Source organism: Arachis hypogaea, chromosome 1 (assembly GCF_003086295.3).
Source record: "Arachis hypogaea cultivar Tifrunner chromosome 1, arahy.Tifrunner.gnm2.J5K5, whole genome shotgun sequence".
NCBI classification, from domain to species: Eukaryota; Viridiplantae; Streptophyta; class Magnoliopsida; order Fabales; family Fabaceae; genus Arachis; species Arachis hypogaea.
The window spans coordinates 95,897,053-95,915,321 of NC_092036.1; the positions used below are offsets into that span (position 1 = coordinate 95,897,053).

The 18,269-nt window shown below is 33.9% G+C and overlaps 1 protein-coding gene across 1 annotated transcript; it reads right to left on the bottom strand.

Moving 5' to 3' along the window:
* Positions 1-550: 550 nt before the first annotated feature.
* LOC112697903 (plasma membrane ATPase 4) lies at positions 551-6,503 on the bottom strand. The gene is made up of 15 exons (XM_025751279.2): positions 6,335-6,503; positions 4,972-5,091; positions 4,636-4,872; positions 3,705-4,466; positions 3,477-3,599; positions 3,280-3,384; positions 2,878-3,187; positions 2,554-2,792; positions 2,427-2,459; positions 2,249-2,330; positions 1,984-2,144; positions 1,722-1,889; positions 1,453-1,635; positions 1,170-1,351; positions 551-1,034 (listed from the first exon to the last, which is right to left on the bottom strand). Exons 1-15 carry the CDS (start codon positions 6,380-6,382, stop codon positions 938-940), a joined length of 2,850 nt encoding a protein of 949 aa, XP_025607064.1. The 5' UTR covers positions 6,383-6,503; the 3' UTR covers positions 551-937.
* Between the last annotated feature and the right edge of the window lie 11,766 nt (positions 6,504-18,269).

Here is an 18,269-nt window from a genome sequence, read left to right on the forward strand (position 1 = left end):
CATATAACTTAGCAATCCTACTCAACATTTAACAGGCCATGTGTAGTTCACTGTGTCATGACACTGTGCTAGATTAGCATTTTGGTGACAGAAATAATTGCAAAAGCAAGTTAGAACCATGATTATAAATTTGAAGGTTTTAATTGGGACTAACTAAATTGGAGGAGTCATTTTGAACTTCAAACCAAATTTCAGGGACAAATTAAAATTTAACTCAGGCTAAAAATCTAGAACAATTACCATGTAAATAAAATGTTTGAATTGTATAAGCCGTCCAATACATATAGCTAAAATAACTTGTGAGATAGAAACACCTAAATATCCGGTCCGAAAACTAATTTCGAGTTAGCCACATCTTCATTTCATGAAACGGGCGAGAAAGGATTCATGTACCGACCTCTCCATGACTCTTCTCAAAGAGCGCTAGCATGGTTTGCTACCCTCGTCCTTTTCAGTAGTAGTTATTCACTAATCAGATTTTATATTTTGATTTAGTCTGAATTCAGATTATTTCTTTTGATAGGTAAGAAATAAGAAATTAAAGCCAGACTAAACAAATGAATTTTGCATGATGGTGGATAGATGGATAGGAGCTAAGAATAACAGTTCTTCTCCAATCTGAAGAAAAAGAATCCCCAATATTGACACATTTATGATTTCTCTTATAATAGCCACCTAAATAGGACATACAGTTGAAGCGAACAACAGATAATTGACCAAAAGCACCCTAAACCATATGAAATCAAGGACTGAATCTAAAACTACTTTGCCCTTGTCATCGAATAAAAAAAGAAGACAAATAAAAACACCCACCCGATCTCAGATTAAAAAGGTAAACAACAGTAACCATTTAAAAAAAAAAGTTACGTCTTCTTCTCTTCTCTTTGTTGTAGGTATGCCATTGAATTGAACTCTATCTACAATTTTGGAGTGTTGTTCAGACAGTATAGTGCTGTTGGATTGTATCAATGTCCAAACCTTTTAGCTTCACCACTGACTCAACATGTCCCTTTAGTGTGTGAAGCTCACGAAGCCTGTAAAACATAGGTGAAATTATAAAGAAAAATTTCATGTAATTGTATGCAAACAAAAACCAAAATGAAACAAGCATTAAAAGTGCCTCATGAGTATGCATGCAAAAGTATTCAGTAAAGGGAGAGGTTGCTAACCTTGCAACTTCGGCTCTTCTCTTGGCTTGCTCGGCAATCTCGGAGAGTTCCCTATAACTATTCTTCTCATTGAAGATGCCGGAAGTATCCGGTGGTTGAAGACCATGCAGAGTCCTCTGAGCAAGAGCCCACTGAGCTTCCCTCTCTTCCTTACCATAGTCTTTCTTGGTGGTGAAGGCAGTCTGCCATGCACATTTTTTAGACAAGAGTTCAAAATCTACTCTTGGAAATTCTCATTTCAACATTGCACAAAGAGGAATAACTGAATGAGCAAAGAAAATACCTTGTTTTCTAGCAGATTTACCCAAGCCTTGCCGCTCAAGATGTAGCGGATGGCGAACTTCATGAAGTCCAGAGGAATATAGAAGACAACACTGTAGAGCCAGATGACTCCAGCCCAACCCCAACCAATTCCTTTCACCTTTGCGAATCCCCAATCCGCATATACTGCTATGATTGTAGCAATCTGCAAAGACAATATGCAACAAGCTAGAAATGTTATTCCCTAGAAAGAAACGAGTTACATTCTATTTGGATCAGCATCACACTTACCAGCTGAGCAATAATAAAAGCAGAGACCAATAACAATCCGGGGCGTTCAACGAAAGACCAGCTGCGTGAACGAGTTACAAAGATCAAAGCCTGGCTAACAATACTGACTTGTAGATATAGAGCAGACATCATTTCATCATGACTAAGGTGTCTAACTCCAAATTTTTCCTGAAAAATATAATCATGGGGGCTATAAGTTTGGTTCAAAATAGAACTCTAACAAGATAAATGCTGGAATATATGGCAGTTATATATTTCTTACAGGGAAGAAGCTAGTTTCTTTCATTGCCCAGAAGAATATGACAGTCATCAATGCCAAGTAACTTCCAAGAACAGTCCCAGTGGCGAATATTTCTTGCAGTTTCCAGCTATCAGGCAAGGGAGATGGCTTCACACGATCCTTCGAAATTGTCATTATTGTTCCTAATAGTATGAAAATGAATGGGTTTAGATCTCCAGTGTCAATAAGCATAGGCATTAATAGAATTCAAGTCTATTTCAAAAGGAATATCTAGTTGAAGCTTTACCATCATTTAGAATGGCAATGATCAAAACCATGAAAGGCGAGAAGTCGAACTTCCAGATAAGTGCAATGAGCATGAAGCCAAACTGCATTCAGAAAATAAGAGAACAGAAATTGATTAATATTCATTCAATCCTTTTCATAATGAAATACATATGGTAATAACATTACTATCCACTTACCACTATACGGATGGTGATAGATACTGCATAGATCTGAAATGCAAAGAAAATAAAACAAATTAAATCAATTTATATAAAGCAAGAGCAAAGGAGATTATGTTAATTAAGAAATAAGAGAGCAGCCAACCGTATAGTTCTTCATTCTTTGGAAAATAGCTCTGCTGGTTAAGACTGCACTAACAATAACACTCAATCCTGGTTCAGTCAAGACAATATCAGAAGCACTTCTTGCAGCATCAGTGGCATCAGCAACAGCAATTCCAATATCAGCCTTCTTCAAAGCAGGAGCATCATTGACACCATCTCCGGTCATTCCACAAATGTGTTTCCTCTCTTGTAACTTTTTGACAATTTCATATTTGTGCTCTGTATGTATATAGATAGGAGTTGATAAGTACATATCTCAAAAAGAAGGAAATGGAAAATTTTAACGAAATGGTAAAGTGTGAACCTGGAAATACTCCAGCAAATCCATCAGCCTTCTCAATCAGCTCTTCCACTGGAAGTGCAGCAATACTTGCATCCTTGTCTTGACCAAGTAAGGAAGCAGACGGATACATATTTGTTCCCATCCCAAGCCTCCGGCCGGTCTCCTTAGCAATGGCAAGTTGATCACCAGTAATCATCTTGACATTTACGCCGAGGTTAAGAGCTTGTCGGATAGTCTCAGCACTATCATGTCTTGGGGGATCAAATAGTGGCAACAAACCAACAAACTGCCATGGACCACCGGCACTTTCCTTTGTTCTCTCTGGAACTTCCTGCAGAAGTTGCACCAAGGGGATTAGCAAAAGAGAATGCAAAACCTCAGAACCTAGTTAAAATTAAACATGAAGATCATATATGGCCTAACCTGTCTAGCAACAGCGAGCGAACGAAGCCCTCTGTCTGCAAACTTGTCAATAATAGCATGGCACCTTTTCTTAGCATCTTCCCTAAGGTTACACAAGGCAATGATCTGTATACCAAGAAAATTAGATCAGCATCAATGGAGCTACTGCCTACTGGTAACAATTGACAAATCTCCCTAAGTGTGAACAATGAGATTACCTGCTCAGGAGCACCTTTGCTTGCCCTGTGCCAATTTCCATCAGAATCGATGTAAGTCAAAGCTGTTCTCTTGTCAACTGGATTGAATGGCAAGAAATGCACCTCTCTTATCCCAGCCCTTGCCTGCAGAAGGAATAGATTTGTTAAAATATTATATAAGCATTGACATCAACATTTTCTTTCTAACAAGGAACTCAATGGTATTGATACCAGTCACAACTCACAAACCTCTTTTGGGTCGGCAAGCATTCCAACAATGGCAGCATCTATTGCATCCTGGTTTTCAGTCCTGGAAGCCCTTGCAGCAAGAAGGATAACATGTTCCTTGTCCACACCCTTTGCAAAAACCTCAATCAAGTTCCTGTCAACGCTCAGCTTGTTCAGGGTGAGTGTCCCAGTCTTGTCACTGCAGAGGACATCCATGCCGGCCATTTCTTCAATGGCAGTCATACGCTTGGTGATAGCACCCTGCTGAGAGAGCCTGTGAGAGCCAATGGCCATTGTGACAGACAACACAGTTGGCATAGCAATGGGGATTCCACCAATCAAGAGGACCAACAGGTTGTCAATTCCATCTCTATATTTGCGATGCTGAATAGGGTACATGACTATGATCTCAGCCAACATACCAACAGCAATGGAACATATGCAGAAGTTTCCAATTGCTGTGAGAACCTTCTGGAAGTGTCCAACTTGGTTGGTGCTATCCACAAGGTGTGCTGCCTTGCCAAAGAATGTGTGGACACCAGTTGCAATGACGACGGCTTCAATTTCACCTTGTTTACAAGTTGAGCCAGAGAAAACCTCATCCCCTGGATTCTTGGTGACTGGAAGGGACTCTCCGGTAAGAGCGGATTGATCGATCTTTAAAGGATCACCCTCAAGAAGACGAGCATCAGCAGGAACGATATCACCTAGTTTGATGCTAATGATGTCTCCAGGGACCAGAATTGCTGCTTCTTCCTCAGACCATTTTCCACCTCTAAGGACCTGCAACCACATTGCATTTAGAGTTCATAATCATTTATATTTATTTTTCAACAATTGAGATGTAAAAGCTCTCCTTTTCATGAGTATGGTTAGTTTAAATAGACACATTAACTAAACGTATCTGTCGGAGTACAAATTCAATAAGCATGAAAGTATTTGAATTGATTACCTTAGTCTTGGGAGCAAGTCCAGCCATAAGAGCAGCAGCAGCATTTCCAGCATTGTTTTCTTCAATGAAACTGATGGTGGAGTTAATAAACAACAAGCAAATGATACCAACGAAATCTTGCCAATCCGGAGGCTTGCTATCACCATTTGCAAGTGCAATAGCCATGATAGCTGCAGCTTCCATGACCCATGACAGGGGATTCCACATGAACCCAAGAAACTTGAGGAGTTTGCTTTCCTACATACAACATTGAAATTTGCTTCCATCAGCAAATGCACTTAGCAACTGTGTGTTAGAAAAGCATTACTTTAGGCAAATGTATCATAAGGAAGGAACCTTCTTCTCTTCTAGCTTGTTTGGGCCAAATATTTGAAGCCGATTGGCTCCTTCGTCCGATGACAAACCTTCTCTCGAACATTTCAGTTGCTGGAACACTTCCTCAATAGGAATACGCTCCTGTAATGATTATAAACGAACAAGTGATGTTATAAAATTGGATTGGATTCCTTAAACAGATACCCTGCATATGCATGTCCCCCTCCTCAACAAATAATGCTACATTCTTAGTCACTTCAAGATTCATGATTATACATCCATAATTGCATACTCTAGTTTTTAATATACATGCATAACATGATAGCTTTAAGCTTTCTATTTACTTATATCAACCCTTACTTATTGGTACATAGGCATGTGTCAGTATGTCACGTTTTAATGATAATGAATAAGATGTGAATAGATGAGAAAATGTATTTGGCTGTGAAGACGGTGTTATGAACGAAGAATTGAAAGCGTTGACTATAGAGCACCCTAAACTATTACTGTGTTAGTGTCAGACGAGACAGAGCAACGGTCCCTGGCCTCCACGTGAAAAAGTGCCTCCAAAGCTTGCACCACTAAGGACCTGTTTGGTTTACATTTTACTTCACCACACCTTGAATCAATTACCCTATTCCCTAGATCTCACGAATAATTAACACAGTCCATAATTAACCCACTAGTACGAATTTAATATATTGAGAATTAAGAGAATTGTATAATATAGGAGTTTTAAAGGGCAAAGTGGAGAAATAAAAAATAACGGGAAAATCAGTGAATAAAATAAATAAATAAATATAGAAAAAGCTGTGGTCCCTGACTGGGACTGAGGGGCGTTAAATAAAGAGTTAATAATAAAGATGGTGGGAGGGGCGGCCAGACAAGAGGAAAAGGTGAAAGTACCACGGAAAAGTACTTTTAAAATTCCTGAAAACCAAACAAGGCGCAGACACAGAAAGAGACAGACGAAAAATAATCTTCACAGCTTGGACGAATGAGAAAATTTGATTCGTATTCAAAACCGTATACTTTCTGTCCCCTCATCGATCCAAACAAAAGGAAAGAGCATACAACTACTCCATCTATCTCTACGGTTATGGACTCTTGCTTTTGGAATCAACGATCGCTTAGCTTTCACACCGTATGTATGTATGTATGTATGTATTTGCCTACGACCTACGTGCGTCAGCTCTACAACTCTTATACGGATGCAGATCGGAGCGAGGAAAATAATAATCGTTAAGAAATCTCAAGTTCTCAGAGACTTGCGTTGAAACTTGAAATTTTCAAAAGCACATAGCAGTAACAGAATTTGCAGAGAAAAAGAAAATGCAGAAAATAAAATGAGAGAGTATGTGAAGGAAAGAATATATGAATATACCAAATCAACAGTCTCGTTCTTGATCTCCTCTAGGGTGATTGCCGCCATTGAAGGAAGGAATTGGAAGAAGCAAAATTAAAGGAGGATTGTGAGCTAACCCAGAATGCAAAGGTCTCTATATATATACGCTGGTGAGTGGTGAGTGGCGAATGCAAATTGCGAATGCGAAGCCCCAACGGGTGTGTGTTTCTCTCTCCTCTATACCGGTGACTTGTCGGTTGCGGTTTCCTGGTTGACGCTGATGGGGTCCCACACCTTTTGACTCTCTTTTAGTTCATTACCTCACATGAGTTGTGAGTTGTGACTTCAGGTCACTAGGGTTTTTCTTAGTTATAACTTGTACTACTTGTATTTGTATTTCTTATTTAGATTTTTTTTGTATTTCAGTTTTTCTCTTTTCAAAAAGAAAAAATCTTTTTAGAACAAAATTAAATGTTTATATAGTTTATTTTTACTGCTTTCTCCCCCAAATGATTGTAATTTTATGTTCTACATTTATGTCCTGGGATTTGTTACTATATATTAATATATAATCAATTTACCATATTATCATTATTATCTTATCATAATTGAATGTTGAAAAGTTTTAAAATTCTTGTGAATCTCACGAAATAAATGAAAATATCTATGAGATTTTAAAACTATATTTCTACAATTAACACAATCACTCTTTAGTCTACTATTTTTAAAGATAAGATTTTATTAGATTTTGTTTATTAAATTTTAAGATACCAATATTATACTTGAAGAAAAAAACTAATGCAATATTATATGGATTGAATATATGTCATATATTTCTAACATTTTAACTAGATTTGATCTCTTTTCTTTTTATACATTATTTATGTTTTGATTCATTTTAAAATTTTAGATGTGAACATATTATGCATATCGGTGGACAAAATAAGCGGGACAAACAAATCTGAAAACACGCTAACAGCTAGAGAACCTCGAAGCCTCCCTCATTCTTTTTCATTTTTGTTCATAAAAATTATATGATTATTATGAGGAAAAAAAAAAGGAAAAAGACTTTAAGTACGTGAGCCCCACAATAATATGATTAAAAAAGAACATTAAAGCAATATCAATAGGAATAGGAATAGGATTTAGGAACTTTGGGCTGAGAATTCAGGTTCCAATAAAAATCGACAAATTTTCATATAAGAAATGTTTATATTTTAAAATGTTTTCGAAATTATAGATATAGTTAGCAATAAAGCCCCAGAAATCCTCATGAAAATTGCCTGCGGGTGTTCTCAGTTTTGCCGGTTGCTCAATTTTGCATTTCTTCCACACCGTTGATCTTTCCAACGTCTGCGATTGACTAATACTAGGGATCACATGTGGTCAAGCTCACGGTTAGCCTCCTCTTCGGCGGCTTCATTCCCCACCTCCTTTGGTGCCAAACCCGGTCAAAGCAAACCCTAATACTTACAAAACACGTACTAATACTTACCCTTTTTGACTTTGACACAAATCTTTAACTAACCCTTTCTCTAATTCCTTTAATTTGGGAGTTTGCTTCTTTTACTATTTATTTAGTTTTAATCCTGGACATAGCGTCTGCGTTTATGTATGTAGAATTATAATATATATATATATATATATCATGCTAGGAAAAATACTAGGAAAAATAAAAAAATAATTATAATTTTTTTATTTAATATTTATTAATTATTATTATAATAATTAATAAATATTAAATAAAATAAATTTTAATTTTTTTTGTTATTAAACATTTTCGAATATATATACACCAAAAATCGAGCTAATATTTCTATTGGACCTTAAAGTTATATTTGTTTATTAATTTGATATCTACAGTTTTAATTTATTCAATTTAGTCTTTTAATTTGAGATTCATAACTCACTTTACAGTTAATCTTTGACTTTATTTTTTATCGCAGAATGGTTAATAATATTCAAAAATAGACTAACGACTATCACGTTGGACTTTTTAATTACTAATTAATGTGACAATTGACCTCAATTTTTTACTTAAAAATCTTTAAAACTTTTATGTAAAATTTAGATTAGGAATTTAAAAGCTTCAAAAAAAAATATAGAAGTAAAAAAATTTCAATTATCAAATCAAATGGTCATTAGAAAGTCTAACTCGTTAGTGCCAGTCCATTTCAATACACTGTTTATGATTTTATGACAAAAATAAGGTCATGGATCAACGTTGATTATAAATACTAAGTTGAAAAACTTAAATGGAATGAATCCAAATTTTATTTGTAACTAAATTAGAGTATAAATATAATTTCAGAGATTAATATGAATATTAACTTACTAAAATTTAATCATTATGTATAAAATGAGTATGTATTTAGTATTTGTATAAAAAAATATTATATTACTATAAATAATTTTAATTATTTATTTATGATAAATTTAATTATTTTATTATAATAATTTTAATTATTTTAATGATTTATATTTAGATAAAAATATATAAAATAATATATATAAATATACATAAATATATATTGAATATATACATAAATTATATTTAGTTAACTATAATAAATTGAAAAAATTATTATTATTTCAAACTTGAGATTTCTTATTTTTCACGTTTGAATGGCCAATAAGAAAAAAAAAATAGGAAGAAGATTAAAAAGAACCACCTTCCTAATAAAAATAAAGGCACAAGATAAACGAGTAATAAAACTTGCATTGCATGCGTTCAAATGCCAAACTGTAAATTGAAGGGATAGATTCTTTCGATTTCTGTTAGGCAGATTGATTTTTTATTTCTTTAAGGAATATCATTATTGAATGAATTTAAGACGGATTCTTTTCCTTTTTAACTTGCTTCTGGGTTTTTCTTTTCACAACTAACAAATGTTTGATGTCACATGCATACGTATGCTAATTTATTTGCAATTTCTAGGAAGTAAAAATTTGCCACGTCAAGAGTTTTATTAATGCAGTTAATTAAATTGTCACAGGCTTCCCCTAAATTCTTCTTTTCTTTTTTTGTGCCATCTTATATGACGAAAGTCAATGTAATTATGCTCACATAGGTCCAACGTCCGTACTTATTTAAGAAAAATAATAATAAAAGGGGTTTCCATAGGGATTAGGACATATACTCTTATTATCTATAATAATTTTAGTCTAAATTATCAAAAATACACTTAAATTATTTTAATAACAACAAAAATATTTTTAAATTTTATTATTGATAAAAATATTTTAAATAATTTAAAAATGTATTAAAATATTTGATTATGTTCAATATTTTATAATTTATTAACAAAAAACATAACGTAATTTACTTGTTAATATTAGATTTTTGAGTAATACTACATGTATGTTAAAATTGTTAGGATTTGGTTGAATTAGTCCCACATTGCTTAAGATAGCAAATGGAGTGGTTAGCCTAGGCTATAAATATGAGGCTAAGTTCTCAATTTGTTTTTGCACCAGTTAGAAACACTTTAAGCTTGTATCTAATTTTTCTTTTCCTCTGTACTCTTTTATTAGCGTTTGTTTGCAAGACTGAGACAGAGAGACAGAGACCAAGAGACAGAGACAGAAATAAGTATAGTATTGTGTTTGGTGTGATGGTGTACAAGACTGAGTTATGTCCCAGTATCGTGTTTGGTTTGAAGTAAAAGTTGAAGACTAAATTTGGAAACTTACTAAAATACCCTTTAATATCAGCAAAAAACCCTAACCCCCCACCTCCCCCCAAAAACGATTTCGTTTTCGATAGTGGCCAACCCTCACCCCCTTTCTCCTGGTAGCCACCGTTCCTGCTCTCCTCTGCGGGCAACTGCGGGCAAAAACATTGTTTACACTCTTAAACTAACTATAAACTACCAACAATACAATTAATCACGTAATTTGCATGCACATTCAACTGTGAGTAATATTACCATACAATCATGCTCAAAATTATCTATTACACATGAACGGTAGCTAACCTACTTACTAAAAATCCTTTCAGGTCAAAATATTAGAGAAATTGGCATACATTTCGATTATTTACTATCATTTAAAAATAGAAACAAAACTAAACTCATGATGCAGAACCTGACCTAGGGTAGATAGTCTCTTAAACCAGTCAATCAGCTTAAAACAATGAAATAGAGAGGGAAAAGTACAAGAGGATATACAAAATTATCAATTGCAAGAATAAAAGTAGTGTTCCTCTATACATAACTAATTACACAACTTCAGAATTTTCCTTACCATTTATTTATTAATCACGTGCTTTCTTCCTAACAAATGGTTACCATACATTTTTATTAACTTCAAGAATATGAAAGACAAAACTTTACAGGGAGTATGCAGTTTGGGCATTGGAATTTTTACGAAAAGCATGGTTGACAACAAAGCAATGACAGCTTCTCAATTAGGATTTCCTCATTCATTTCATTTCTTCCCTAACTACAAACATAGAATCAGATTCACAAAAAATAAACACATCACAACCATGGACACAACTTCATACATTGTCAGTTGTCACGAACTATGAAAACCTAATTACAACATAAAAAATGGATTCTATTTGTCATATACAACGTGCACTGTCTTTCAATTGCATTCATGAATTAGATAAACACTGAACACATGCATAAATTCGAATTGACCATGCAATTTGTGGTGGTTAACCTTCTACACAGTTTGTTTCAATGAATAATCCTCTATGTTCAATTTTTACTATGCCTTTTTCAGGACCCCTAAACAATAAATAAATCATTCAATCCACTTCAACCTTCTTCTCCCACTTCTTCTCCCACTTCCCAAACCCAGTAAACCACAAACAGAGCATAAGCCACAAAATGATTCACAACCGAACCCCTTCATACGAACTGGATAACACACCAATTGAAGACACCACAACCCAGATCAAAGAAAACGAGCTTAACTAACCTGGATACACGAAGCTGTGCTCGCAACAACTCCCAGATGGCATCCACACCGACACCGAAGCTTCCCTCCAGTAGCTTCGTCGGACCACCAAATCTGTGAGGAAGCAACAACACATCACCAAAATGGAAGACTCGGAAGAGGACGTGGGAAGTGCCAACGGCTTACCTTCAAGTTCTTCGTCCGGCGCGGTGGCTTCTCCTTTCACTCTGGACGCCGATCAGCACCTCCTTCAAGCAAGAAAGAGAAGATGTCCTCGAGTGGCTGGCAATATACTCGAGCCCTAATTTGAGATTTGCAAAGGGTAATGTTGGCATTACATAATTACATTAGGGGTATTTTAGTGATAAAAGAATTGGATGAAGTTCTGTCTCTGTCCCAGTCTCTAGTGTCCCCAAATTTTTGAAGCACTGAAATACTCAAATTATTGAGACAGAGACACAATTTTCAGTGCTAGTCTCTACCTCAACAAACACAATACTGAGTCCCTGTCCCCCAGTATCAGTTCTAGTCTCTGCAAACAAACACTACCTTTAAGCTTGTATCTAATTTTTCTTTTCCTCTGTACTCTTTTATTAGAGAGTGTTGTGAGGTGTAGTTAGATATTTGCTTTGAGAGAGTGTGGGTGTATTGGGGTGCCAGTGTTAGAGAGAAAGAAGTTTATGTGTTGTAACAATTTTCACATAGTGATATTCTCTGGTTGTCATTTGACAACGGTCGTAGTTTTTTCTCCGATAATTGGAGTTTCCACGTTAAATACTTGTGTTGTGATTGTGTCTATTTTATTTCTCTGTCAAAGGTGTTTTCTCAAGGGGGAATGGTGTCTTATTCCCAACAAGTGATATCAGAGCTTCGATTCGGTGGAATTTATTCTTAGTATGCTCTGTGGTTGCAGCCTAATCTGACCTTAGCTTGAGATTGATCTTTGGTTGCTGTTGTTGTTGCTGGAAGGCAGTGTGACACTGTGAGAGTGCTTTGTCCTGTAGCTTGAGGTTGATCTTTGGTTGCTGCTGTTGTTGCTGGAAGGCAGTGTGACACTGTGAGAGTGTAGTTTGGAAATGTTCTGGCTAAGGAAAGACTTGGTATTTAAGTGTGTCTATTGTGACCCACCTCTCTTTCCTGGGGACCCTTCATAGTGTATGGTCTACAGTTGAGTTATACTATTCCAATATACGGTTGCAACAATGTCAGGATATTCAAGTGCTGTGAAGCTTGAAATAGAGAAATTTGATGGAATAATCAATTTTGGCTTGTGGCAAATACAAGTCAAAAATGTGTTAATACAATCAGGTTTGCACAAGGCGTAGAATATAAGAAGGTATCCTCATGGTATTGCCACACTGCCATGGATAAGGATAAGCTGTGGCAATCGGGTCCACAATTGCACACGGGCATTGGTTGGCGTTGAGATGCAAGGTGTGTGGCGGAGTTAGGTCGATGGCTGAAGAACTTCCAGGAAAAGCCAATTTGGAAGTTGCACCATGAATTTTCAGCAAGGTTTCGATCTGTACCAAGGCAAAATGCTTGGAGTAGTCTAATTCCAAGTGAGTATACTTTCATGGTGGAGTATAATAGTTCTCTGAACTATGATTGTCGGTATAGACAATTGCAGCAAAGAATTGTCGGTGTTGACAATGGAAGCTGAAGATGTGTGACTATTTCAATCAAGGTGGAGATTGTTAGGATTTTGTTGAATTAGTCTTACATTGCTTAGGATAGCAAATGGAGTGGGTGGCCTAGGCTATAAATATGAGGCTAAGTTCTCCATTTGTTTTTGCACCAGTCAGAAACACTTTAAGCTTGTATCTGATTTTTCTTTTCCTCTGTACTCTTTTGTTAGAGAGTGTTGTGAGGTGTAGTTAGATATTTGCTTTGAGAGAGTGTGGGTGTACTAGGGTGCCGGTGTTAGAGAGAAAGAAGTCTATGTGTTGTAACAATTTTCACATAGTGATATTCTTTGGTTGTCATTTGACAACGGCCGTGGTTTTTTCTCCGGTAATTGGAGTTTCCACGTTAAATTCTTGTGTTGTGATTGTGTCTATTTTATTTCTCTGTCAAAGGTGTTTTCTCAAGGGGGAATGATGTCTTATTCCCAACAAAAATCAGCCACTAAAATCAATTATCAGTATAAAATATATATTAAAATATAAATACACATTGAAAATAAATTGAATCATATATATTTATACAAAAATACATTAATGACTGATTTTAGTATACAAATAATATTTTTGTAAATTTTTATTTATCACATCAAAAATTTTATTTATTATATCATTTTTTGCAATAACTAAAACGTTTCCGGTTGTATATTTTATCACGTTTTTATATAATTTAATAATATTTTTATCAATAACAAAATCTAAAAATATTTTTATTGATAATAAAATCATTCGAATGCATTTTTTTATGATTTATCCAAATTTTACTAATTAAACGACTAATTCCAGCTTAATTGCGGTAAAATGTAAAAGGATTTCAACGTGGAAAAGATAAAAATTAAAGGAACAAGCCTGATGAATATTTTAAGGGCATCGAGGGAAAGAAAATATTCAATAAATATTGCATTAATATATGATATAGCTAGATATTTATTTAAACCAATAAAATTTCTCTAAAATAAACATATTTAAAACGAGAGATACTATATAGGGGCCATCTAGTGTACAGATGTGTCTGTACAGATTTTTATTCTTTTGTAGCTGAAAAAGTGTGTTATTAAAAGTGTTGCTTAAAGAGAAAGTGTTACCCTTAATCGTTAACTTGGCTCTGATACCAAATTTTTAAATGTAATTTTTTCAAAATTATTAACTCTTCGTATCTTGCTTTGAATGAGTTTATAATTTGTATAGATTTGGTTGGTGGTACTTTATAATTTGTAATTTCATAATCAAAAGTATTGAGCATTTCTACTATTACTAATTCTGATTTCATTTTTATAGTTTTTCAATCTTATTTTAGTTTATAATATTCTTTTTTGCATTCATTATTGTATATAAAATCTTTTATCTATTTGTCTTTTTCTTTAATATAATTTTTCAAATCCTCCAAAACTTCTTTTATTTCTACACTTTCTGTTGTTTCTAAATATCTTTTTAATTTTTCAACTTCATTTTCCATTTTTTCTTTCAACAGCTTTAATTCTTTTAAGTCATAGTATGGTGTTCCAGGCATTTATAAATTTTTTAAGTTTAGCTCCAACTTGTTTATATTTGTTCTTATTTCTATCCTTTTTATTATAAGGTCATTAATTTCGAACTGAAGATTATTTAATTCCCTTTTATACTCTTTTATTTTACTTTTTAATTTTTTTGCCCTTTTTCTTTTTATTTTGTTTTCTGGTCTTTCAATCTTTGTATACTTCATTATTTATCTTAGAATTTCTGCAAATTCTATCATCGATTCATCACTATTTTCTAGAGATTCTATTAATTTTTCTAGCTCTTCAACTTCTCCTTTCAATTTGTCATATATTATTTTTAGAGCTTCAAATGCTCTTTGATTTATTTCAGAAAACTGTAAATAATTCAACCGATTTTCTCTTTCAAAGAGCTCTTGTTTCTTATCTTGATAGGTTACATATATTTTCTCTTTATTTATTGTCATAACTTAGTGTTTAGGGTTTCATTTAATTTTTCGACCTTTTTTGTTAATTCTTTTATTTCAGAATTTTCTTCTTTAATCTTTAACTTAGATAAACTTAAAGGGCTATTAATTTTGGATTCTCTTATTTGAAAATTCGATGAAACTAATTTTCCTGATGGTTCTTTTAGTAAAAGAACTGGGTTTTCAATAGCTTTATATTTTGGTATTTCTGTTTTTATAATTTTCTGAAATAATTCATCGACATAAATTCTTTCTCTGTTTTTAAATATTATACTATGATGGCTATTTGTTAAAGCATAATTTATTGCATATGTAATTGAAAATGGTTCATCGTCTTGTTCCATTAGATTCTTTCTGTGAAATTTATAAGCCAAACTTATAGATCTTCCAAGATTTTCAGTTGATAAAGGTATAGCATATCCAAGATGGGCATTGAATTTAACATTTACGTTTGCCAAATTTCCATGAACAATTCCAATTATTTGATCTATTGGGTCATCAGTAATTCTTTTGTCACAGATTGCTAAGCTTATTGGTGAATTAATTCCTTTCATATATGTAGATTTGATTAAGACTTGTATAGTACTAATATGAATCCATCCAATTTTAGATCTTTTTTGTTGATCCTTAATTTTCTCAATTTGTTTACTCAATTCTTCATCATTTATCAAAGCTATTTCAAGTTCTCCATTAGCAGATTTTATCTTTATAGGGGCTTCGAGTTGAATTTTTCCATAGTATATTATATTTTTTCTATTAAAAACTTCTTTTAAAAGATTTTGTTTATTAAAATTTTCATTTGATTTGAGATTTAATTCTATTTTTAGAACAGCCTGTTTTTCATTATCTAATAAGGCAGATAATCTATAATAATCAGATTCTTCCGTTAATTCTAAACTTTCTAAATAATTCATAACTATGAGATTAAGATAAAGGCGTACCTTTCTGGAGAAAAACTTCCTTTATTTAGAATATTTTACATAAGATGTTTTTATCTCCAGAGGGGAGATTGTAGATACTAACTCCAGAGGGGAGTTTAGAATTGGTTTTTCCTAAGGGAATTCTTCTTCAAACTATAGAATCGCCTCGGCAGCTTCCTCTTTGCTCTCCTAGCATATGAGTACTCTTAGCCTCCTGCTTTCTATGGTTTGATGCCTTCTACAATTGCCTAAGCAACCTATTTATAATGGTTGGGTCTGATGGACAATTCCCATCCTTACCCTTCTTATGACGTCATTGCTTACGTCATTGTTTATTATCTTGCACCAGCTACATTGTTGGTGCTCTATGACCTAAGCGCTTACGTCACTATGCAATAATGTTGAGAGATGCTTCAGATGTGCTGTCCTCCTCTTTCATCATGTGACCTTCAGATGCGTTGTCTTCTTCCTTTATCATGTGGGTTGATTCCATTTTATTATTGCTTTCTTCAGATAACTCTGAGACACATAGCTGGCACTTGTGGTCTTCTCTGTCTTTTATCAAATAGCAGAGATTCCTCTTTATCCCTTCGGGAAGCTTTTCTAAGAGTCCAGATAAGTTGTAGAATGCTGATTCAAATTCCACCAAGAGTCTCATCTCTCTTTCTTCAATTTCATTCCTTTTACTGGACACAAGCAAAGTATTTCTGCTTTTATAATTGATTCTTGTGTGAGATTCCCTTGTTATCTTTTGAGTTCTTTCGAAGACCCTTGCTAGTGTGCTGGCTAGTCTTCCTTCATGACTGTAGATTGTTAAATCTTGAACTTGATCAATTGGTTGAAAATTTCCTGGGAAGACGGACATGAAGATCACTTGATATGCTGGAACCAAGCATTCTTCTTCTTCATTAAAAATAGGTTGACTATTCGTAAATTTTAGGGATATATCCCTTGGATTTACGTTGTCAATCATATTTTTAAATCTTTTTACTGCATCAATAAATCCTGCAGGAAACTCACTAATAATTTTCAAATCATTAAAAATTAAGATGGTATCAATTAATCCATACTGGAAAAACTGATAGGTGTCAGATGGGGAAGCTTCTGGAAATATAACCAGCTTTGTTAGCTGTTCTTTGGCAATAGGATAATATTCCAAGATCGCCCTCTTTTCTGCAGTCCAATTCAAGACTATGTTAAGAGTTTCTCTGAGATTTGATCTACAAACCCTTTTCTTTTCCTTGATTTCAGCCCTTGTAGGAATGTTTCTTATTATCCCTGTTCTCTGGGTTTGAATTGGAGCTTTATCTGCTCTTTTTAGGGTTTGCTCTGGATGAAGAGCTTCATATTCTCTAAAAGATTCCTTTGCCTCTTCCAGTGTTAAAAACCCTCCTTTATGAATTATCCTTGATTGCTGTGTAAATGGTGCTGCTTTTTCCCAGGCATCATATACTCCTTTCATGGGGCCATTATAAATTACATAATATTTTTTATCTTGGGTGGATTTTTTGATAATTTCAGCAATTGTTTTATTTTCTGGAATTTTTTCCTCACCTGATTTGTCCACCACGCTTAGCTGGCTGAACTCTGATGGTTTTGGTTGTTGTGTTGATTTCATTGCTTCGATGGCCTTCTTGAGGGATTGGATATGTGTCCTTATTTGCTGACAATGCTTGCATTTTTCGAGTTCTTGTTCGTATTTTTGAATTTCTTGATTTAATGCGTTGTAGACGAACTCCATTCTCTTGTTAATGTATCTGCAATAACATTTTTGTCACCCTTAATATATTCAATTTTTATTGGATATTGTAACAAAAATAATTGCCATCTTACCAATCGTCCATGATTATAATCAACTTTCAAATTATATCGTATGAAACCTGTTAAATAACTTGAATCTGTCCTTAATGTAAATTCTTTGGGTAGTAAATTAATTTTCCATTTCTTAAGAGATTTAATTGCTGCTAGAGTTTCCCTTTCATGAGTAGTATATCTCTGTTCTGTTGGAGTAAAAGTCCCTGAAATATACCTGCAAAGTAATTCCTTTGGGGGATATTTAGAATCTAGTGATTCTTTTTCTTGTTCCAAACTTTTTATAGCTTTCTTAGCTTTTAGACATCCTGACCAGGTTATGTCTGAAGCATCTGTTTCTACTATTAAGTAGTCATTTTCTTCTGGAATATAAAGTTCTGGAAGTTTTTCACATAATTCTTTAATTCTTTGAATTTGTATGCTATCTTTTTCATCCCATTTCCATACTTTTTTAGTACTTATTTTTGGAAATAAGCTTTTAGTGTATTCTGTTATATTCTTTAAAAATCCCTGATCAGAAATATAATTTATACACCCTAAAAATCTTTGTAATTGTTTTCTATCTTCTATTTTATTAGGAAATAAATTTACCTTTTCTAGAACATTTGGTTGAAGTTTTAGCTTTCCTTGAGTAGATAGAATTAATCCAAGGAACTCTATTTCTTGTTTTGCTATTCTTGCTTTCTTTTTACTAAGAACTAATCCTTTTT